The 23,482-nt window shown below is 42.8% G+C and overlaps 1 protein-coding gene across 1 annotated transcript in view; it reads left to right on the top strand.

Moving 5' to 3' along the window:
• Positions 1–21,889, top strand: part of BAG4 (BAG cochaperone 4) — a 28,632-nt gene extending 6,743 nt beyond the window's left edge. Inside the window, exons 2-5 of the mRNA XM_062212907.1 lie at positions 6,660–6,767; positions 15,828–16,082; positions 17,647–17,901; positions 18,664–21,889. Coding sequence (XP_062068891.1) covers positions 6,660–6,767; positions 15,828–16,082; positions 17,647–17,901; positions 18,664–19,152 — 1,107 coding nt within the window. The 3' untranslated portion in view covers positions 19,153–21,889. The remainder of the gene's footprint in view (positions 1–6,659; positions 6,768–15,827; positions 16,083–17,646; positions 17,902–18,663) is intronic.
• The last annotated feature ends 1,593 nt before the right edge of the window (positions 21,890–23,482 follow it).

The raw sequence follows: 23,482 nt of genomic DNA, 5'->3' as shown, positions 1-23,482 counted from the left end.
TGCAGTTCAGCTGTCCTAAGATAATACAGTTGTCCCTCAGTATCTACAAGGGATTGCTTCCAAGATAATAAAATCCATGATGCTCAGCTTCCTTATATGTGGTGCTGTATTTGCATGTAGCCTGTGTATATGCTCCTGGATATGTTAAGTCATCTCAGAATATTTGTAATCATCTCAGAATACTTGCAATAACTAATACAATGTAAATAGTGGTTAGGTTTTTTTTTTAATTTTTTTTTTTTTAATTTTTGACAGGCAGAGTGGACAGTGAGAGAGAGAGAGACAGAGAGAAAGGTCTTCCTTTGCCGTTGGTTCACCCTCCAATGGCCGCCGCGGTAGGCACGCTGCGGCCAGCGCACCGTGCTGTTCCGATGGCAGGAGCCAGGTGCTTCTCCTGGTCTCCCATGGGGTGCAGAGCCCAAGGACTTGGGCCATCCTCCACTGCACTCCCTGGCCACAGCAGAGAGCTGGCCTGGAAGAGGGGCAACCGGGACAGGATCAGTGCCCCGACCGGGACTAGAACCCGGTGTGCCGGCGCCGCAAGGCGGAGGATTAGCCTACTGAGCCGTGGTGCCGGCCTAATTTTTTTTTTTTTTTTGACAGGCAGAGTGCATAGTGAGAGAGAGAGAGAGAGAGAGAGAGAGAGAGACAGAGAGAAAGGTCTTCCTTTTTGCCGTTGGTTCACCCTCCCATGGCCGCCATGGCCCGCACACTGCGCTGATCTGAAGGCAGGAGCCAGGTGCTTCTCCTGGTCTCCCATGCGGGTGCAGGGCCCAAGCACTTGGGCCATCCTCCACTGCACTCCCGGGCCATAGCAGAGAGCTGGCCTGGAAGCGGGGCAACCGGGACAGAATCTGGCACCCCGACCGGGACTAGAACCCGGGGTGCCGGCGCCGCAGGCGGAGGATTAGCCTATTGAGCCGCGGCGCCGGCTTGTGGTTAGGTTTTATTGTATGGGAATAATGAAGAAAAAAAGTGTATATGTTTAGTACAGACATTTTTTTTCCTCTAATCATAAAAAAATTTTTTTAGAAGAATTTATTTGAGAGATAGATATCCCATCTTTGGGGCTGGATCCGGGAACTGAACACTCATACCAGATCTGAGTGGGTGACAGGGACCCAACCATTTGAGCCATCACGGTGCCTCCCATGACCTGCATTGGCAGGAAGCTGGAATGAACTCGGGGACTGAGGCGTGAGACTTGGGCATGTTAATTGGTAGGCCAGATGCCTGTCCCTTTCTCTCTGAATATTTTTGGTCTACAGTGAGCCTGCAGATGCAGAGGGTAGACTGTGTTCCACTGAACATAAACAGCTAAAATAGTGTCATCCAAAAGTCATTTTAAATCATTCTTTTTTCTCTGTGCTATGTTACACGTTAGATAGTTAGTTACTAATTGATTTTTCTTGTAGTAGAAGATAGCTCCGGATTTCAGTGACTAAGGTAGTAAGTGTGTGTTTCTGTACGTCTGCTGTTGCCGTTCTTCTCCAGCCTCCAGGTTAAGTTTGGATTTAGCCATGTATCTTCTCATCCTGAGGCTGAGGCCTGCCTGATAATGGAGGGTACATGCAGAGTGTTGTTAAAATGGACAGTGACCCTTTAATCCTTTGTCTGACGGGTTACTTTTACCCATAGTTGTTTGTTTGACATGAAAAGTTGTATTAAATTTTTTAAAGCTTTATTTATTTAAGAGCTAGAGTTACAGACCAAGAGAAGGAGAGACAGTGAGCAAGGTCTTCCATCTGCTGAATCATTCCCCAGATGATTGCAATGGCCGGAGCTGAGCCGATCCGAAACTAGGAACCAGGCGGAGGCTTAGTGCACTATGCCACAGCGCAGGTCCCTTATGTTACATTTTTTAAAGTAGGTGAATTTATACTGATACCACCAATTCAAGTCCACTATCACCCAGTTCTTGCTCAGCTAGCCTATTCCATATTTTATTCTTTTCTACCCCTGTGAAAATACTGGTTCTCAATAATATCATCATATTTATTTATTTTGCCTCTCTAATACACAGAATAATTTAAAAATTCCATTACTGATATTACTTGTGACAACATTTTGTGTAAAGTTTTTTTTTTTTTTTCTCTTTTGCATTTCTTTTGCCTTTAGAGTATATACCGCTAAGGATACTCATTCAGAAAGCTGTTCAAGAGTTATTTGAATTATGTCCTGTTTGTGGTTATCAGTGTGGTAGGTTTTGAAAGGACTAATTAATTTGAAATAGAGAGCTTGCATCAGCTGGCTGACTTCTCAGGTGCCTGCAGTGGTTGGGACTAGGCTGGGCTGAAGACAGGAGTGGGGAGCTCACTCTAGGTTTCTTACGTGGGCAGCAAGAATCCAGTCACTTGAGCCGTCACTGCTGCCTCCTGGAGTCTGCATTAGCAGAAAACTGAAGTCAGGAGCCAGAGCCAGATATCAAATTCAGGCACTCCGGGGCCGGCGCCGTGGCTCATTTGGTTAATCCTCCGCCTGCGGTGCTGGCACCCCATATGGGAACCGGTTCTAGTCCCAGTTGCTCCTCTTCCAGTCCAGCTCTCTGCTGTGGCCCAGGAAGGCAGAGGAGGATGACCCAAGTGCTTGGGCACCTGCACCGGTGTAGGAGACTAGGAAGAAGCACCTGGTTCCTGGCTTCGGATTGGCGTAGCTCTGACCGTGGTGGCCATTTGGGGAGTGAACCAACGGAAGGAAGAGCTTTCTCTCTCTCTCTCTATCTCTCACTGTCTAACACTATCTGTCAAAAAAAAAAAAAATTCAGGCACTCTGATGCAAGTGTCTGCTAGGCCAAACACCTTTTATTTATTTGAGAGACAGAGAGGCAGAGACAGAGAGGTATCTTTTTTTGTTTTTTTGTTTTTTTTAAAGATTTACTTATTTATTTGAAAGAGCTACACAGAGAGAGGAGAGGCAAACAGAGAGAGAGAGACATCTTCCATCTATTGGTTCACTCCCCAGTTGGTCGCAACAGCCGGAGCTGTGCTAGGAGCCAGGAGCCTCCTCTGGGTCTCCCATGCGGATGCAGGGGCCCAAGGACTTGGACCATCTTCTGTTGCTTTTCCAGGCCATAGCAGAGAGCTGGATTGGAAGTGGAACAGCCGGGACTCGAACCAGCACCCATATGGGATGCTGTGGCTTTACCCACTATGCCACAGGCCATAGCAGAGAGCTGGATTGGAAGTGGAGTAGCTGGGACTCGAACCAGCACCCATATGGGATGCTGTGGCTTTACCCACTACACCACAGACAGATATTGAGTGACACAGAGATAGAGAACTCCCATCTGCTGGTTCACTCCTCACATGCCCTCAACAGTGGGGACTGGTCCAGACTGAAACTTGAGCCCTCACCTCTTGCTTTCCAGCATGCACATTAGCAGGAACCAGACCTGGGACTAGAACCCACGCTGTCCAATCTCAAATGTGGATATTCCAAGTAGTGTCTTAACCACGGCGCCATATGCCCGCCCTTGGGTAGTTTTTTAGGAAACTATGATACCATTTGAATTCACGCTATTTCCAATTCAGATTAATGAATATATGGGTTTTTAATTTCATGATTTAAATTTTTAAATTAATTATTATTATTTTTTTTAACTTGAAAGAGTTAGAGAGAGAGAGAGAGGTTTCTTCTGTCGGTTCACTTTCCAGATGGCTGCAATGGCCAGGGCAGGGCAAGGCTGAAATCAAGAGCCAGGAGTTTCATCCATTCTCTCATGTGGGTGCCAGGGGCCCAACTACTTGGACCATCTTCCACTGCTTTTCCCAGGCCATTAGCAGGGAGTTGGATCAGAAGTGGAACCCCTGCCTATCTGGGATGCCAGCTTAACAGGCAGTAGCTTTACCAGCTATGCCACAGTGCCGGCCCCAAATTTCATTATTTTTCTTTCTTTATCTCTCCTATCATGAAAATACTGATTCCCAACCATGCCAACATAATTATTTATTTGCAAGTACAATACCCACACAAAAGTCAAAATAATAACAGTGTTGGTAATTATTAATATGATTGCTAAAAAAAATTCAAGCTTTTTTCAGTTTTCTTAGTTTTGTTGGTTTGTTTTGATTTGCTTTTGGTCTTTAGGGTATATCCTGCTAGGAATTTCAGTTGAATTACTGTGCTTTAAGTTAATTTTGTAGGGTTTCTTTGTAAGGTTGTTCAACCAATGCTGTACTCAGTGATTTTGTTTTTGTTTTGCTTTCTTTTAGGAATGTTAAAGATTTCATTATCTTTGTTCATTATGTAAAGTATTTACAGTTGTTGAAAGTTAAATGTACAAAATAGGGTATATTTAAAGGCAGTCTATTTTTTAAATATTTATTTATTTGAGAGGTAGAGTTACAGACAGAGAGGGAGGGACAGAAAGGTCTTCTTTCTGTTGGTTCACTCTACAATGGCTGCAGTGGCTTGAGCTGCGCCAATCCGAAGCCAGGAGCTAGGAGCTTCTTCTGGGTCTCCCACGTGGGTGCAGGGGCCCAAGGACTTGGGCCATCTTCCACTGCTTTCCCAGGCCACAGCAGAGAGCTGGATGGGAAGAGGAGCAGCCGGGACTAGAACCGGTGCTCATATGGGATGCCAGTGCCGCAGGTGGAGGATTAACCTACTGCGCCATGGCACCGGCCCCATAAAGGCAGTCTACTTTAAATATCTGTCCCACAGTTTTGTTTCTTTTTTTGTCAGAAATTTTCAAACATACGTTAGAGACTAGAGTTAGAAAACCCTCATATATCCATCACTCAGTTTTGACAATTATCTGGTTACTGTTATCCTATGTATTTATTTTTTTAAAATATTTTTTATTTTATTTATTTGAAAGTCAGAGTTACACAGAGAGAGGAGAAGCAGAGAGAGACAGAGAGGTCTTCTATCCGATGGTTCACTCCCCAGATGGCCGCAACAGCCGGAGCTGTGCCGATCCGAAGCCAGGAGCCAGGAGTTTCCTCCGGGTCTCCCATGCGGGCACAGGGGCCCAAGGACTTGGGCCATCCTCTTCTGCAATCCCAGACTATAGCAGAGAGCTGGATCGGAAGTGGAGCAGCCGGTACTTGAACCGGTGCCCATATGGGATGCGGGCACTTCAGGCCAGGGTGTTAACCCGCTGCGCCACAGCGCCGGCCCCCTATGTATTTATTTATATACTCACTTATCTAGTCACATTTCGTTAATGTACTTTCAGAATTAAATATCTTTAATATTTGTAGGAGTTTTGAGGGCAGGTTTGTATTTTAGTGCAGATGTGCTACTAGGAGAAGCAGATGACAAATGAGAGAGTAGAGGTTCTTGAGAAGTTAACATGGTCCAGAGTGGCCTTTGACAGAACCAGAGGCCCTTCATGTGTGCTTTCGGGGAAGACGCCAACAGCTGTCATTGCTCTTATTTTTGAGATGGAGAGAAAGGCCAAAGAGAACATCGTCTTAGATTTTCTCCCTGGAGTAGTGATTGTTCTACATCAGTTCCTGACACTGAGGTTACAGGCTTCCAGCAGAAAGCTTACCCATAGCACAGAGCAGAGGAATGCGGACAAATAGCATCTGGCCCAGGGAGGAAGTTGAGTACTGGAGATGTGTGTTCTTGAAGTAAGCTTCAATAGTAGTATCTTCGTGTTTTTTAAGTTGTTAGCAAGTGCTCTTCTTAAAAGTGGCAAAGGTTGTTTTGTTTCACTAAGTAAATTAGTATTATAGTGATGAAGGATGGTGATTGAAGAGGGATAGAGGCAATTTAATGTCTGGTTTTGCTGATCATCTTGATTTGGTAAAATTCCTTTATGTATCCTTTTGGCCTGTGGGATTGTCACAATGCATAAGAGCAAACTTTGACTAGATAGTCAATAATTGTTTTAAAGTTTTTATTTATTTATTTGAAAGAATGACAGAGAAGAGTTAGAGGAAAGATCTTCCATTTGCTTGTTCACTCCCAAATGCCTACAACAGCCAGCACTGGACCAGGCAGAATCCAGGAGCTGGGAACTCCATCTCAGACTCATGGGTAGCAAGTATCCAAGTACTTGGGCCATCATCCAGGGCCTTCCCAGGCTTGTTAGCAGGAAACTGGATTGGCAGTGGAGGGACTAGCCCTCTATAGGATGTGGGCTCCCAAGCTGCAGCTTAACCACAGTGCTGTGCCACTACTCCTGTAATGTCCACCCCTAGGTCATATGGTTCATTATGTAGTAGGCCTGCATAAATTTAATAATGAATGATTTATAGTGGTATTCGATTCCTTTTTTTTTTTTTTGGACAGGCAGAGTGGATAGTGAGAGAGAGAGACAGAGAGAAAGGTCTTCCTTTTTGCCGTTGGTTCACCCTCCAATGGCCGCTGTGGCTGGCTCATCGCGCTGATCCGAAGCCAGGAGCCAGGTGCTTCTCCTGGTCTCCCATGCGGGTGCAGGGCCCAAGCACTTGGGCCATCCTCCACTGCCTTCCCGGGCCATAGCAGAGAGCTGGACTGGAAGAGGAGCAACCGGGACAGAATCCAGCGCCCCAACCGGGACTAGAACCCGGTGTGCCAGTGCTGCAAGGCGGAGGATTAGCCTGTTAAGCCACGGCGCCGGCCACGATTCCTTTTTTCATATGTACTTGTAACCTGCCTCTTGTTGACTGATCTCAGACTGTTATAAGAATTTGTTAAAATTGGCTTTATTTTCCTTTTTCTCTTAGGAGCAGCCACCGTATCCTAACTACAACTCAAACTATTGGAATTCTACTGCACGACATCGGGCTCCTTACCCAAGTACATATCCCACAAGACCAGAATTGCAAGGCCAGGTATGGCTTCAAATGGACAGAATTTCTAAATTTCTTAATGAAGTGACTTATTTTCAGAACCTATTGAGATTTCATACTAGTTATGTGTAGCTTTTTTTTTTTTTAATTTAATGAGCGCTATCGATTTCATTTAATGTTTTTAACTAAAAGATAAAGAAATATCTGGGCTACCTTTAGCAGAGGTAGCTTGAGGCTTAATAGATTATTCCACAGGGGACCCAGAAGACAAAAAAACATAAAATATATTTATTTATTAAAATTTTAAAAAATTGACACATTGCAATTATATATTTTTGGGGATACAGTGTGACGTTTCAGTACGTGTATGCAGTCTGATGATCAGATCGGGGTGATTGACTTAACTATTGCCTTAGCCATATGTTACTTAAAACTTGACTTCTTATGACAAATATTTAATTTTAAATATTTCATGCATATAAAGAGAATGCCAAAAATAAGTATAGCTTTTTGTTTAGCACCTAGCTTTTTCGGTTTGCCACATTTGTTTCAGATTTTTTCAAAGAAGTAAGGCATGAAGGCCCATATAACATATCTTTTCATTTCCTGAAGTAGATATATGTATATATACATAGCATATGTAAAATACATATCGTATGTGTATTTTAATGCATTAACTACTGTGTATATATATATATCCCCTAAACTTTATATGGTGTTACTTAACATGTTTTTAAACTTGGTATGTGTAGTTTCATCCTCTTGCATCTTGTGTTCAACCTTTTCACTTTTCTGTCATACACACAGATAAAAATTTCTCTATGTTTGGTATCACTGGGTTTGAGTATATACATCTTTATTAGATATAGCTAAGTTACTTTCCAAAATTGTTGTACCATGAAGAAATGTTTTAATGTCAGTCACCTATAGTTTTGCCACCCTAACAAATTTGTGACTGTCAGTGTGCTTATTTCCTTCTCCATTTTTTTCTATATACCATATTTCTGTATACAGATAATTTCTTAAAATATAATTGCAATATATAAATTTTTTTACAGGCAGAGTTAGTGAGAGAGAGAAACAGAGAGGAAGGTCTTCCTTTCCGTTGGTTCACCCCCCCAAATGGCTGCTACGGCTGGTGTGCTGCGGCCGACGCACTGCACCGATCCAAAGCCAGGAGCCAGGTGCTTCCTCCTGGTCTCCCATGCGGGTGCAGGGCCCAGGCACTTGGGCCATCCTCCACTGCACTCCTGGGCCACAGCAGAGAGCTGGACTGGAAGAGGAGCAACCGCGATAGAATCCGGCGTCCTGACTGGGACTAGAACCCAGGGTGCCGGCGCCACAGGTGGAGGATTAGCCAAGTGAGTCGCGGCGCCAGCCACAATATGTAATTTTAAAGCAGCTATTTTTTATAAAGATTTATTTATTGATTTAATAGGAAGAGTTATAGAGAGAGATCTTCTACCCACTGCTTTACTTCTCAAATGGCTGCAATGGTTGGAGCTGGGTCGATCGAAGAGAAGAGCCAGGAGCTTCTTCCAGGTCTCCCACATAGGTGCAGGGGCCTGAGGACTTGGGTCATCTGCTGCTGCTTTCCCAGGCCCATTAGCAGGGAGCCTGATCAGAAGTGAAGTAGCTGGGACTTGAACCCGCACCCATATGGGATGCAGATGTTGTGGGTGGTGGCTTTACCTGCTAAGCCACAGGGCCGGCCCCAGCAGCTGCATTTAAGCAGGTTTCTAATGAATCCACAGAAATTTATTTATTTTAAAATATTTATTTACTTGAAACAGAGAGAGAGAGATCAATCTTCCATCTGCTGTTTCTTTCCCCATATGGCTGTAATGGCTCATGCTGGGCCAGGCCAAAGTGAGGTGCCTGGAGATACATCTGGGTCTCCCATGTGGGTGCAGGGACCCAGTACTTGAGCCATCTTCTTCTGCTACTTTCCCAGGCACATTAGCAGGGAGCTGGATTGGAAGTGGAGCAGCCGGGACATGAACTGCTGCCCATATGGGATGCCGGTGTTGCAGGTGGTGTCTTTACCCACTACACTACAATGCTGCCCTCTGTTCAAGGTTTTAAAATCTAGGTTCTATTTAAATAATTCTGTTCAAGAATTTTAAATCTAGGTTAGAATTCTCTATAAACTTATGGTCTCTGTATAATTAAATTTTAAGATCATCATAAAGATTACTAGTATGATTATCCTGAGGGATTTCAAAAAGTCAAATCTATGTTCAAGTCTATTCTAATTCATTAGTGATACAGAGTCTGAAATAATGGAAACATTTCTTTAGGAGCTAAATAATTGGTTCAATTAAGAAAATGTTATATTCCTTTTTTTCTCATTAATTTGGTGATATACTGTTGTAAGATTGATTTTGAGCCAAAAGCATTTTTATTAAAATTAGAGGAACATTTGCTTGGTTACATAGGGAAAATATAAAAGAAGTTGATTTTAAAAAATGATACAGGAACTTCAGGGGATGAAGTTGATCAGAGATAATGAAATGTGAAATGAAAGATGATGTTATGGGGTGGGCCTTCAGGTGCATTAGCAGGAAGCTGGATGGGAAGCAGAATAGCTGGTGCTCAAAACAACACACCAGGGGCCGGCGCTGTGGCACAGTGGGTTAACGTCCTGGCCTGAAGTGCCAGCATCCCATATGGGTGCCGGTTCAAGACCCAGCTGCTCCACTTATGATCCAGCTCTCTGCTATGGCCTGGGAAAGCAGTAGAAGATGGCCAAGTGCTTGGGCCCCTGCACCCACATGGGAGACCCAGAAGAAGCTCCTGGCTTTTGGCTTCAGATTGGCACGGCCCTGGCCGTTGCAGCCATCTGGGGAGTGGACCATCAGATGGAAGACCTCTCTCTGTTTCTGCCTCTCCTTCTCTTTCTGAGTAACTCTGACTTTCGAATAAATAAATAAATCTTTAAAAAAACAAAACAAAACAACACTCCAGTATGGGATGTGAGTGTCCCAAGTGGCAGCTTAACTGCTGTGCCATGATGTTGGTCTGTCACTTAGCTTCTAACCAAGACAGATTCCTATAGTGGTAGGCAGATGTGACTAGTTTTCCTTTTTTAAAAAATTAAATAATACCACACATTTGCCATTTAGCTGCCTCCTTCTGTTAGCCTTGCCACATGGTTATTCTTCTGTTTGATAGGTTTTATGAATCTTAAAAATTCTATTTCAGAAATGGCTCTAATAAACTAAGAATGCATAATCTCATGTCTTTTTCTTTGGAGTATGGAATTTACATTTCTTTAGAAGCCCTTCATGTTGCTAAGGTATCTCATCAATCCCTAGAGTTGATAGGCCTGCTGTGCCCCAGGTGCCATGTATGTGCCATGCAGGTATCAGAGCAATATATGAAATAAAGCTTTCCTTATTTTTCAGAGCTTCATTCTTTGGCTAATAATAAGGACTGTTAGGAGGAGCATGGAGGGCGATTCCTGGAGTAGGGTATGAATAACACTGAAGTTCACAATCTCAGAGGCAGGACCTCTGGAGACAGAACTGTCTCACATCTCACAGAGCGCTGATGAAGTTTGTGAAGTTTCCAAGGAATTCTTCACCTTCACTTGAGTTGCTTGTGATTTGCTCTTTTTTTTTTTTTTTTTTTTTGACAGAGTTAGACAGTGAGAGAGAGATCAGAGAGAAAGGTCTTCCTTCCATTGGTTCACCCCCCAAATGGCCTCTACGGCCAGTGCGCTGTGCCGACCTGAAGCCAGGAGCCAGGTGCTTCTCCTGGTTTCCCATGCGGGTTCAGGGCCCAAGCACTTGGGCCATCCTCCCCTGCCCTCCTGGGCCACAGCAGAGAGCTGGACTGGAAGAGGAGCAACAGAATCTGGCGCCCCAACCGGAACTAGAACCTGGTGTGCCTGTGCCGCAGGCGGAGGATTAGCCTAGTGAGCTGTGGCGCCAGCCATGATTTGTTCTTAATTTCTTCATTTCTGTGCTGAACTTCTGGAGGTGATAGAAATCAGTCTTCTGAGGCACTGGAAGCATTTTATTCTCCTTTGGGCTCTGTATCAAGAGGCTCAGAAACTGAGCCAGGAACTCCTCCATTTTGCCTGCGTCGCAAGCGGAGGTTTAGCCTATTGAGCCGTGGCGCCAGCCTGCCAGTTTACTTTTCAAACCAAAACTTAAAAAAATTTGTGACATTTCTGAAATATGGTAGGTAGCACATTCTTAGCAAAAGCCTTTAGCAACTGCCAGGCTGACAGAGTCTTCCAACTCCATGCTCTCTCCAGTGAGTGGGTGCTCAAGCTTTATGATTGTCCACACAGTAACTCTTTGGGAAAAGTAGGCATGAATTCATAAAGACATCTGAAAACCAGGAAATAGTTTGTATAGTAAACATACAGGTTTTCTGATTGGTCATTACACAGCTTTTTTTTTTTTTAAAACATTTATTTTTTAATTTTTATTTTATTTTTTTATTTGACAGGCAGAGTTAGACAGTGAGAGAGAGACAGAGAGAAAGGTCTTCTTTCCGTTGGTTCACCCCCAAATGGCCACTATGGCCAGCGCACTGCACTGATCCGAAGCCAGGAGCCAGGTGCTTCTTCCTAGTCTCCATGTGGGTACAGGGGCCCAAGCACTTGGGCCATCCTCCACTGCCTTCCCTGGCCACAGCAGAGAGCTGGCCTGGAAGAGGAGCAACCGGGACTAGAACCCTGCGCCCATATGAGATGCCGGTGCCGCAGGCGGAGGATTAACCAAGTGAGCCACGGCGCCGGCCCCTATTTATTTATTTGAAAGTCAGAGTTACACATGAGAGAGGAGAGACAGAGAGACAGAGAGAAAGGTCTTCCATCCGATGGTTCACTCCCCAGATGGCTGCAACGGCCGGAGTGTTACCAATCTGATGGCAGGATCCAGGAGCTTCCTCTGGGTTTCCCACACGGGTGCAGGGGCCCAAGGACTTGGGCCATCTTCTGCTTTCACAGGCGAAAGCAGAAAGCTGGATCGGAAGTGGAGCAGCCAGGTCTCGAACTGGTGCCCGTATGGGATGCCGGCACCGCAGGTGGAGGATTAACCTACTGCACCATAGCACCGGCCCCAACACAGCTTTCTTATTTGAAGTTTCTCTTCCTTAGACCTTCTAATGGATGAAGGGTATTGGCAATTTGCATATTGCTTTTTTTTTTTAAGATTTATTTATTTATTCGAAAAGCACATTTACAGAGAGGCAGAGGCAGCTCTCTGCTATGGCCTGGGAAAGCAGTGGAAGATGGTCCAAGTCCTTTGGCCTCTGCACCCCCATGGGAAACCTAGAAGAGCTCCTGGCTTCAGATCGGCGCAGCTCCAGTCATTGCATCCATCTGGGGAGTGAACCAGCAGATGGAAGACCTCTAACTCTTCCTTTCAAATAAATAAAATAAATCTTTAAAAAAAAGAAGAGCAAAGTCATTGCATCTCAAAGTGTTAATTTCACTTCCATACATTACCTTTTAGATGCTCTATTAGTTACCACAGATCAGGGAGTACATATAGTATTTGTCCTTTTGGGACTGACCTATTTCACTAAGTATGATATTGCCCAGTTTCATTTTGTTACAAATGACAGGATTTCAAATTTTATTTTTACCACTGTGTAGTATTCCGTGGTGTACATATCCCATAATTTCTTTATCCAGTCTTCAGTTACTGATTCCATGTCTTAGCTATCGTGAATTGAGCTGCAATAAACATGGGGGTACAAAATAACTTTCATGTGCTGATTTCATTTCCCATGGGCAAATTCCCAGGAATGGGATGGCTGGGTCATATGGTAGGTCTATATTCAGATTTCTGAGGTATCTCCATACTGTCTTCCACAGTGGCTGTACCAATTTGCATTCCCACCAACATGGATTAGGGTACCTTTTCCCCCCACATCCTTGCCAGCATTTGTTGCTTGTTGATTTTCTGTATGAGAGCCATTCTAATGGGGGTGGGGGTTGGGGAGTGAGGTAAAACTTCATTGTGGTTTTGATTTTCATTTCCCTGATTGCTAGTGATCCTGGGCATTTTTTCATATGTGTGTTGGCCATTTGGATTTCCTCAGATTCATCTTTTGCCACATCAAGTGAAAAGTTTCGCATCATAGCTTGTTGTCCTTAGTCTCAAGATTCCTTTCACTAAAATAATCTGCTTGGACACAAATGAAGTAACCAGTAGCCCACTGGATTGTAGCCACACCTGGATTTCATATGACATTTTTAATACCATAAACTGTTGTACCATAAAAATATAACTCTTATTAAAAATTTGAAAAATGAAGGATGGGGAGAGGGAAACAACTGGGATTCCGTCATCCTATTTGATATTTTGGCAAATTTCTTCTTAGCTTCTTCCCTATCATGTTAACCCAACTTTAAACTTAACATTCACTTTTTTTTTTTTTAAGTCTTGGATTGGTGAACTCTTTTTTTTTTTTTTTTAAAGATTTATTTATTTATTTGAAAAGTAGAGTTGAAGAGAGAGAGAGAGAGAGAGAGAGAGAGAGAGAGAGAGGGGTCTTCTATCCACTGGTTCACTCCCAGATGGCTGAGCTGCGCCAATCCAAAGCCAGGACCTAGGGGCTTCTTCTTGGTCTCCCAAGTGGGTGCAGGAGCCCAAGGACTTGGGCCATCTTCCACTGCTTTCCCAGGCCATAGCAGAGAGCTGGATCAGAAGTGGAGCAGCTGGGACTCGAACTGGTACCCATATGAGATGCTGGCACTGCAGATGGAGGCTTTACCTGATAAGCCACAGCACCAGCCCCTACAATATACTCTTTCCATGCTATACAGCACAGTATTGGAAGCCTTTTTTTATTATTAAGAAAATATTCAAACATAAAAGTAGTAGAAGGGTGGGCATTGAGTACAGCAGGTTAAGCCACTGCTTGCAAGGCTGGCACTGGTTCAAAACTTGGCTGCTCTGCTTCCAATCTAGCTCACTGCTGATGTGTCTGGGAAGGCAGCACAAGATAGCTCAAGTACTTGGCCCCCTGCTACCCATGTGGGTGTCCTGGTTAGAGTTCCAGGATCCTGATTTTGACATGGCTCAGCCCCAGCTTTTGTGGCCACTTGGGGGAGTGAACCAGCAGATGGAAGACCTGTCAGTCTTTTGTCCTCTCTGTCCCTCTCTTTTTCAAATAAATATACTAATAAATAACTTAAAAAAAAAATGCTAAACTACTGGGTGTTCATCTCAGATTCAGTGAGTATCCAGTCAGCACATGGCCGTCTTTATTTATCCTTGAGGTATTTTGAAGCCGATCTCAGACATTATATCATTTGTAAATAAACAAATATATATCTATGAAATATAAGGAAATTTAAACCATATTACCATTGTGCCATTATAAAAGCTTAAAAGGATAGGTGATTTAAAACTACAATAAGCAAAATTGGGGGAATTTGTCTCTCCCCTCTGGGAAGCAGCATGGTGGTGTGGTACAAAGAATGTGGACTTCGGAGTCAGATTCAGGTTTATTTCTTGATTCTGCCATAAAATACAACAATGATAATGTGAATAATTATATTTATTAAGTATTCTATTTGCCAGACACTAGACAATTTTTACTGTTTATTTCTCATTTACTTTCATCTACTGGAAAGTCAGAGTGATAGAGAGAAATCTTCCATGTGCTGGTTGACTCCCCAAAGCCTGCAATGGTGAGGGATGGGACCAGACCAAAGCCAGAAGCCCTGAACTCCATAGGGGCCTCCTTCCTTATGGCCGAGGCTCAAACGTGTGAGCCATCATCAGCTGCTTTCTAGGATGTATAAGTAGGAAGCTGGTTTGGGAGTGGAGCAGCCAGGACTCAATCCAACACTCTAATGTGGGATCCTGGTGTTGTAAGTGGAGGCTTAACCTGCTGCACCATAATGCCCACCCCAGGATGGTAGTGGTGGCCTTCTACGTCATATTGTTTATTTCTTATATTAATTCTCTGAAATGTTTGTAATATTTGTTAATCTGATGGAGAAACTGAAGCTAAGAGTGGATACATACGTTTCAAAAAATTTATTTATTTATTTGAAAGTCGGAGTTACAGAGAGGGCAGGAGAGACAGGGAAAGATAAAGAGATCTTGCACCTGCTGGTACATTCCCCAGATGGCTGCAATGACTGGGGCTGGGCCAGGCTGAAGCCAGGAGTCATCTGGGTCTCCCGTGTGGGTAGCAGGGGCCCAAGCACTTGGGCCATCTTTCACTGCTTTCCCCAGGCCATTATCAGGTAACTGGATTGGAAGTGGAGCTGCCAGGACATGAACTGGTGCCTATGTGGGATGCTAGTGTCACAAGCTGTGGTTTTACCCACTATGCCATGATGCTGGCTCCTAAGAGTGGTAAAATATAAAACCTATGGCAGAGCTATGTCTGACTCTTTTTTTGTTTGTTTATTTGAAAGGGAGAGATATCTATCTATCTATCTTCCATCTGCTGGTTCTCTCCATAAATGTCCACAATGGCTGGGACTGGGCCAGGCCGAAGCCAGGAGCCAGGAGCTTCTTCTGGGTTTCCTTTGTGGGTGCCAGGGCCCAAGGATTTTGGCCATCTGCCACTGCTTTCCCAGGCACACTACCAGGGAGCTGGATTGGAAGTGGAGCAGCTGGAACTTGAACTGGTGTTCAAAGTTGGGATGCCAGCAGCACAGGTGGTGGCTTTACCTACTATACCAAAATGCTGCCCGGCCCCCTTTTTCTATTATATTGTGATACTCCTTTTCTCTGAAAGCCATTTTCTTAGGTTTTCGGGAATCCTCCCCCTAGTGTGTGGGTTTAAGTTCATCCCTGCTGTTCGGTGTGATTGTTAGGTATACTTAAGGACACGTTTGAAGAACACTGCTCTAAGGCCATAGCTTCATCATTTCATCTCTCATCATGTGCTCTCCCATGGTCACTACACAGACTCTGCACTTAGAGCCCAAGTTTCATATATGGCACTAATCATAATAAATGATAGAGAATGCTTCAAAAGTTGCTCAGGTATTTCATATTTTTCATTCATCACTGATCTCATTTCTTCCCAAAGTTTTTAAGGTTGGACCTTAAGACAGGGCATTTCAGCTCATCTACCCATTCATCTTTTTTCTCTCAACTTTGCTTTTTTCAGAGTTTGAATTCTTACACAAATGGAGCATACGGTCCACCGTACCCGCCTGGCGCTGGGGCAAGTACTGCCTCATACTCTGGGGCGTATTACACCCCTGGATATACCCAGGCCAATTATTCCACAGAGGTTCCAAGCACTTACCGTTCACCCGGCAACAGCCCAACCCCGGTCTCTCGTTGGGTGTATCCCCAACAGGACTCTCAGACTGAAGTGCCCCCTCTGCGGGGGCAGGTTCCAGGGTATCCTGCTTCTCAGGTAAGCAGTTGTTGGTTGAGGAAAAGCTCTGCCCTGTCTTTGCCTCTTGGATTGCAAACTGTGAAAGGGTGACTGCTTATGCTAGATTGAAGATTTCAGAACACACTTGGGATGTTCAGAGATTTGCCAGCAGTGACTGGGACCGGGAAGACAGGTGCTACTTTTCTGTTGATGCCTTTTGTACTTGTAACTGTTGTGATCTATGGACTTTGGCTGAAGGCACCCTAAAGATGCCATAGTCACACACTTTTTAATACTGAAGGCAATATTTAGAGAGTTACTACTTGAAAGTTTCTGTGTCTTAGCTCTGTTAGGTCTATATATAAAACATTATTCTAAATATGTGTATTTGTTTACTTATTTATTTATTTTAGATTTATTTATTTGAGAGGCAGAGTTACAGTGAGAGGGGGAGAAAGCTCTTCCATCTGCTGGTTTACTTCCCAGTTGGCTGCAATAGCTGGAGCTGGGCTGATCCAAAGCCAGGAGCCAGGAGCTTCTTCTAGGTCTCCCATGTGGGTACAGGGGCCCAGGCATTTGGGCCATCTGATGCTGCTTTCCCAGGCCATTAGCAGGGAGCTGGATCAGAAGTGGAGCAGCTGGGACTTGAACCGGCGTCCATATGGGATGCTGGCACCATAGGCAGAGGCTTAAGCCACTGTGCCACAGTATCCACCTCTTCTGTTTACTTCTGATACATCCTTATTGGTACTTTCTTATAGTATATGTGGCCATTTGTTTACAGTGTCTGTGCTTCATCCATTGAATTTTAGGCTTTAATTCTTTTGACTTTGATTGTTAGCAAACCTGCCCCTAAAAGCTTTGGAACCAAGTTTTTTTTATTTTTTTTTTTTTGTTTTTTTTTTTAATTAAACATTTTTTGTTTGTTTTAAATTTGAGAGAGCTCGCATGTGCTGGTTTACCTCCCAGTCCAGGTCTTCCAGGGGGTGGCATGCACCCAATTACGTGAGCTATCACCTGCTGCCTCCCAGGTTGCGGTTAGTAGGAAGCTGGGATCACAGAGTGGAGCTAGAACTCAAACCCAGGCATCTGAAAGGGGATGCGAGCATCCTAATCGCCAGGCCAGACACCCAAACTCTTGCCCATGGAACCAAGGTTTTTTTTTTTTTTAAGATTTAATTATTTATTGAAAGATTGACAGAGATCTTCCACCTACTGGTGTACTCCCTAATTGCCTGCAGCAGCCAGGGCTAACCCAGGCCAATGCCACGAGCCAGGAACTCCATCCGGGTCATCCACGTGGGTGGCAGAAACTCAGGCACCTCGGTGTCATCAGCTGCTTCCCAAATGCATTAGCGGGAAGTTGGATTGGAGATGCTGAGTAGCCAGGACTCCACCCAGGCACTCTGAAGTATGGGCATCCCAGCTGCACCACAGTGTCTGCTCCCTGGAAACAAGATTTTGTAGGCTTGGAGAAGTTATTGCAACTGATTAATTAGTTACTAGCATCTCAGAATCTGCCTGTACTAGAATATTTTCATTACTTCTTCAATTTTTTTTTTTTTTTTAGCAATGACCAGCATATTTCTTCCTCTCAATCTAGAACCCTGGAATGACTCTGCCCCATTATCCATATGGGGATGGTAATCGTAGTGTTCCACAATCCGTACCGAGTGTACGACCACAAGAGGATGCGTGGGCCTCGTCTGGGGCTTATGGAATGGGTGCCCGTTACCCCTGGCCTCCGGCTGTGCCCACAGCACCACCCGGGAATCTCTATGTGACCGAAAATGCTTCACCATGGCCTAGCAGTGGCTCTCCTCAGCCACCTCCTTCACCTCCGCCCCAGCAGCCCAAGGTAGGCCATGTAAAGGGTGTTCCTGTGAAGTCTGGTACTTCATGGAGCACAACATGGGGTTCTGCAGCGGTCTTTTAAATGGGGAGTAACTGCAGGAATCTGGTGTCTGCTACTTCTAGCTTTGCCTCGCCTCGCCTCGCCTCGCCTCTCCTCTCCTCGTTCACTTCCTTCCTTTCTTTCTACAAGAGTATATTTTTGAAAGAAGGTTTAGGTTCACATCCTTTAATTAAAAAAGAAAAATATTCATTTTGTTATAATACTGTTTGAATGTTAAATACAAAGATGATTATATTTTTACTTCCTTAAATAAGCTATAGAAAGAAGACAAAAAACAACATGAGATATCTATAGTATTAGCTTCTATAATTTTAAATTAAATCATAGACTTGAACATTGTCTGCTTATGCCTGCATTCCTTTTCAAGGTCTGTCTTAGGTTTTAACTTCTTAGGGGAAAAGTTTTGTGATTCTGGTTTCTCGAGTCCCTGGAGAGACTGTGAGGAGTTTGTGATGATGACCTACCGGAGGGGGGTTCCAGCCGTGAAACTTGGGAATTCTCTGCCTTCTCCTTGACCGTCCACTCCCTTTTATCCTCTTAGAACTGTGTTCTTTTCAAATGATTGAGGAGGGAGGTCCAGTTTTATTGGTGGGGAATCTTGTCTTGTACCTTCGTGGACAGGTGAAAGATACTGGCTAACAAATCTAATGTTGATGGTTTCCGATTAAAACAGCTCTTTTCCCCTTTTTGCTCTCTTACTCCAAGGAATCCTCCTACCCCTATAGCCAATCAGATCAAGGCATGAACCGGCACAACTTTCCTTGCAGTGTCCATCATCAGTACGAATCCTCGGGGACAGTGAACAATGATAATTCAGAACTTTTGGATTCTCAAGTCCAGTATAGTGCTGAGCCTCAGCTCTATGGCAGTGCCACCCATGAACATCTCAGCAATCAAGACCAAAGTCATAATCTTCCTGAAGAGTCTTTATCTTCAGATCAAAGTACTCCTCCAAGTATTAAAAAAATCATACATGTGCTGGAGAAAGTCCAGTATCTTGAGCAAGAAGTAGAAGAGTTCGTAGGAAAAAAGACAGACAAAGCGTACTGGCTTCTAGAGGAAATGCTAACCAAGGAACTTTTGGAACTGGATTCAGTTGAAACTGGGGGCCAGGACTCTGTCCGGCAGGCCAGGAAAGAGGCTGTTTGTAAGATCCAGGCCATACTGGAAAAACTGGAAAAAAAAGGATTATGAAAAGAATTTAGAACAAATGGAAGCCTGTTGCTAACTTGACCAAAGAACTCTTGGTTTTGGTTATTCAGTCCCCTCTTTTTGAAATGCCTGTCGATGATACGAAGCAATATGCTCCAACTTTTCCTTGGATTTAAAACTTGAAAAGCTGGCAAAGGAGTGGAAGAATATTTAGTTATGAGTTGTTTTCTACTTCCAGAGGAATGAATGTAATAAGAAACTTAGCGGATGTCGGCAAGCTGCTGCTTAATACCAGGAGGGAGAAGTCACTCTGTGCAACAGGCTTCCCTCAAAACCTGCTCCGTGAAACTGGGTATAATACTGAGACACACAGGCTGCTTTTTTAAACATCTGGATGACTTGTCACATTTTTGTACATTGTGACTGCTTTCAACATACACTTCACGTGTAAATTACTGCTTAGACTGTAGCCTTCGTGGACCTTTGTTGTTTGCAGTTGACAAATATAGTATTATTCTCTACTTCTTGGTACATTTTGTAGTAATATGTTTAATATAATTATTCAAGAGACTATATAACAGCCAGAGAGTGTGGCAGTTCTGAATGAATTTATCTCTTTTCACCACGTGAATATATTGCAATGTGTAGTGAGTTCCTGAGGTAAATTGTTTGTCTCCCTTTTTGTATAGATCATTAGATTAGAGTTTTACTACTTCTATGTTACATAGAAGGGGAGTGCAAAGTAAATTTGGAAATGGCACTGATGTAAAAATGAAAATGTGGAAATTTTTCTCTTTTGCTTTTTTATTGTATTTGGATAAAGATTCACTTTAAAATTACTTTTTTTTTTTACAAAGTATTAATTATCTTTTCACTATTGCTGCTTCCATAGAGAATATTGTGATAGATACAGATGGAAAATTAAATGCCACAATGAGTAGAAATATTGACTGCAAAGAGTAATAAATATAATTATTTAGCAGTAACTATTCTCCATCTGAAATATTAGTTTCAACATCAAGATCCCTATAAGTAGATTTCAGCTCAGTTTATACTTAAAAATAATGAGAGTTAAGGGGGATTCATACTCAGGGAATGAGTCAGCCATAGGTAGAGTGGAAATTTATTTTTTTCTTTTAAAGACAGATGTGCTGTCTCTAGAGTAAATTGCACAGAATTGCCTGCTTCAAAAAAGGATGCTATTACCCCTTTTTAACAGTCATTTCAGAGCCAAATTTAGGAAAGGAACATTGGCAGTGTCTTAGCTGGCGTTGCTTGTGTAGCAGTGTGCAATTGTGTAGCAGAGGCTTAGGTAAGTACATTTTTACTTCTGAGGTGGATGCTATGCCTGTATGTGTTTGCAAAAAACAGCTGTTTCTTAAGATAGCCAACTGATAATTTTTTTTCCCCCAGACTGCCAGGCCTGTTAAATTATACTCTGTCATTCATCTCCTCTACTCATGAATCAAGCCAAACTAATAACAACATTGAGAAGCAATGTAGTAAAAATATTGGCTGAGTCTTATGATTGAGATGAGTGATCTTGCAAGATAATATGTTGAAAATTTTACTCTAGGATTTTTATTTTGAAATGTTTTTAAGAAGTCTTTTTTATGGAAATGAGAAAATTATACATGAGACTATACATTTTAAATGGGTAAGACCTTAAAGCTAAGTTACCAGTTAATACAATGATTAATTCAGAAACCAACACTATTGTTTAACTTACTGAGTGCCCAAGATGCCAGTTTCCGTAAAGTCTTGATTTTTTTATATATGTACATATTGTGCACATATACACATATATGTGTGTATATTTTTAACAGTTTTAAAAATCTTTGAGGTAATTTTAGACTGAAAGAAGAGTTGTAAAAATAATAGAGTTCTTGTATATCCGTCACCCACTTTTCCCTTATGTTAACATCTTATATAACCATGAAGCATTGTCAGAATTAAGAAATTAACCTTGATACAATAGCATTAACTAAAGTAGAGAGTATAAAAGTAGCAACTTTATTAGTCTTTTCACTAACGTCTTCTTCCGTTCCAGGACCCATCCTTGGATTTACTTGTCTTGTCTCTGTAGCGCCCAGCATTCTGACAGTGTCATTACAGGGGAAACTCAATGTCCTAGTGTACTTCTGGTGTTGCTAATCTGAATCACTGTGCTATGACGGGGTCTGCTGGGAGTCTCTACTGTAAACTTACATATTTTCCTTTGTAATTACTGAGTAGTTGCTGGAGATACTTTGAGACTATGCAAATGTCTGTTTCTGCTTACACTTCCGCCCACTCTTCCTATCCATTGGCAGATCCTCTGCTTGTGGCAGTTACTACCGTGGTGTTCTAATGGTGATGTTTTCTCTCTCTCGTTCCTCCCACATTCTTCTGTAAGGGAAGAATTGTTGCGTTTGGATTTATATTTTTAGTCATAAGATAATTCAGGTTAACTGAAAATTTAGAACTTAAATATATACACATATGTATAAACCATGTTAAAATGATTCCAAATGCTGTTATAAAGAAAATTAAGTTGGTAACTTTATCAGAAAATATAATGAACTTAAGAAAAGTGGTATTTATGATTTGTAGAATTGGTTCAACTTTTGATGGAATATTGACCTTAGACTGAATTCAAATTTTCTTGAAGTTGCACATCTGGACTTTTTAACTGTGTCGAAATTTATATTACTTTGGGGATCATTTTTGTCAATATCTTGAATAAAGTTACCCAGAACTGGCATGATAAATACAACTGTGTTTTCTTTATAATAAACCATTATTGTTCAAATATAAATGCCAATATAAATATTTAAACAAGTAGGCCCTAATCAAGTATTTAGAGCATGGGTTGTGCTTATCTCTGCCTGTTGGTGCAGAATTATTTTATACACGTAAAATTGTAGGGTTTTTGGAAACAGTTCCCTAGTTGGTTAATGTAAATAATACTGTTAAAGGTAGGCAAAGTGAACAAATGTTTAGATCAGCTAAACTTTGTCCCACAAGGAGTTTCAGGGTTCAGTTCCTGGCTCCAGCTCCTGACTCATTTCCTGCCAATGCAGACCCTGGGAAATTTGGATCCTGCCATTCATACTGGAGACCTGGATTGTGTTCCTGTCTCCTTGACTCTGGCCTGGCCCAGCTGTAGTCTGAGCATTTGGGTAGTAAATCTGGCTGGGAGCTTTCTCTTTGTCTCTCTGCCTCTCCCTCCCTCCCTTATTTATTTTATTTATTTGAAAGAGTTACAGGGAGAAGTAGAGGGAGGGGGTGGTTTTCCATCCACTGGTTGAGTCCCCAAATGGTCACAAAGACCAGAGCTGAGCCGATCTGAAGCCAGGGGCCAGGTGATTCTTCTGGCTCTTCCACGGGGGTGCAGGGGCCCAATGACTTGGGCTGTCCTCCACTGCTTTCCCAGGCCATGGCAGAGAGATTTCCTATTATAGACAAGAATTCAGATTTATCCCTCTGTGCCTATCATTCACACATCACAACCTTACCCTGTCAACTTATCAATATAGTTATGTGGGTGATTTCATTGTACATTATTATGACTGTATAAATGTTAACCAGACCTCAGCCCTGTAGTAAAGGGTTTACTTTCTCTTTCCTAATGACTCCTTGTTTCCCCTGGAATGAATCAGTCTTATTTATTTTGTTTGCCTTTGTATTTGTGACTGATTTCACCTCAAAGCTTCCATCAGTTGTCTCAATCCTCCCTTCAGATGCTCAGACTTTATACACTTTATCACTTTTCACTTCTGACGACTGACTACACTGGAGCCCCCTGACGGGAGGGCTGGTATGACTGTCATCTTGGGGATGGAGTTTCTTTCCCCCTTCTGTTGGTTTCCTGTTTTCTGTGTCCTAGCCTTTCTCTTAGTTAGCTTTTCTCATTTTAATAGAACATATTCTCTATACAAGGGTACATGGAAAAGAACTTTTTGTTTTCTTTTTCCCCAAAGAAACTATTTATTTAATGACTACAAATTTCATTAAGTACAACTTTAGGAAAATAGTGATTCTTCCCATCATACCCGCCCTCCCACCCCCACTCCCACCTCATTTCCCCCTCTCTCTCCCATTCCCAGTCTCATTGTTCATTAAGAAAAAAGAAAAAAAGAAAAAACTGTTCCTCAACAGTCAAGACAAGGGCTGTTCAAGTCATTGCTTCTCAAAGTGTCAATTTCACTTCTACAGATTTCCTTTTAGGTGCTCTATTAGTTATCACAGATAAGGGAGAACATATGGTATTTGTCCTTTCGGGACTGGCTTATTGCACTAAGTATGTTTTCCAGATTTCCATTTTGTTGCAAATGACTGGATTTCATTTTTTAAACCACTGTTTAGTATTCCAGAGTATACATCCCATAAT

The sequence above is a fragment of the Lepus europaeus genome, chromosome 16, assembly GCF_033115175.1.
Source record: "Lepus europaeus isolate LE1 chromosome 16, mLepTim1.pri, whole genome shotgun sequence".
Classification (NCBI taxonomy): domain Eukaryota; kingdom Metazoa; phylum Chordata; class Mammalia; order Lagomorpha; family Leporidae; genus Lepus; species Lepus europaeus.
The sequence above is the reverse complement of the archived record's forward strand: the minus strand, read 5'-3'. Positions and strand labels throughout refer to the sequence as shown.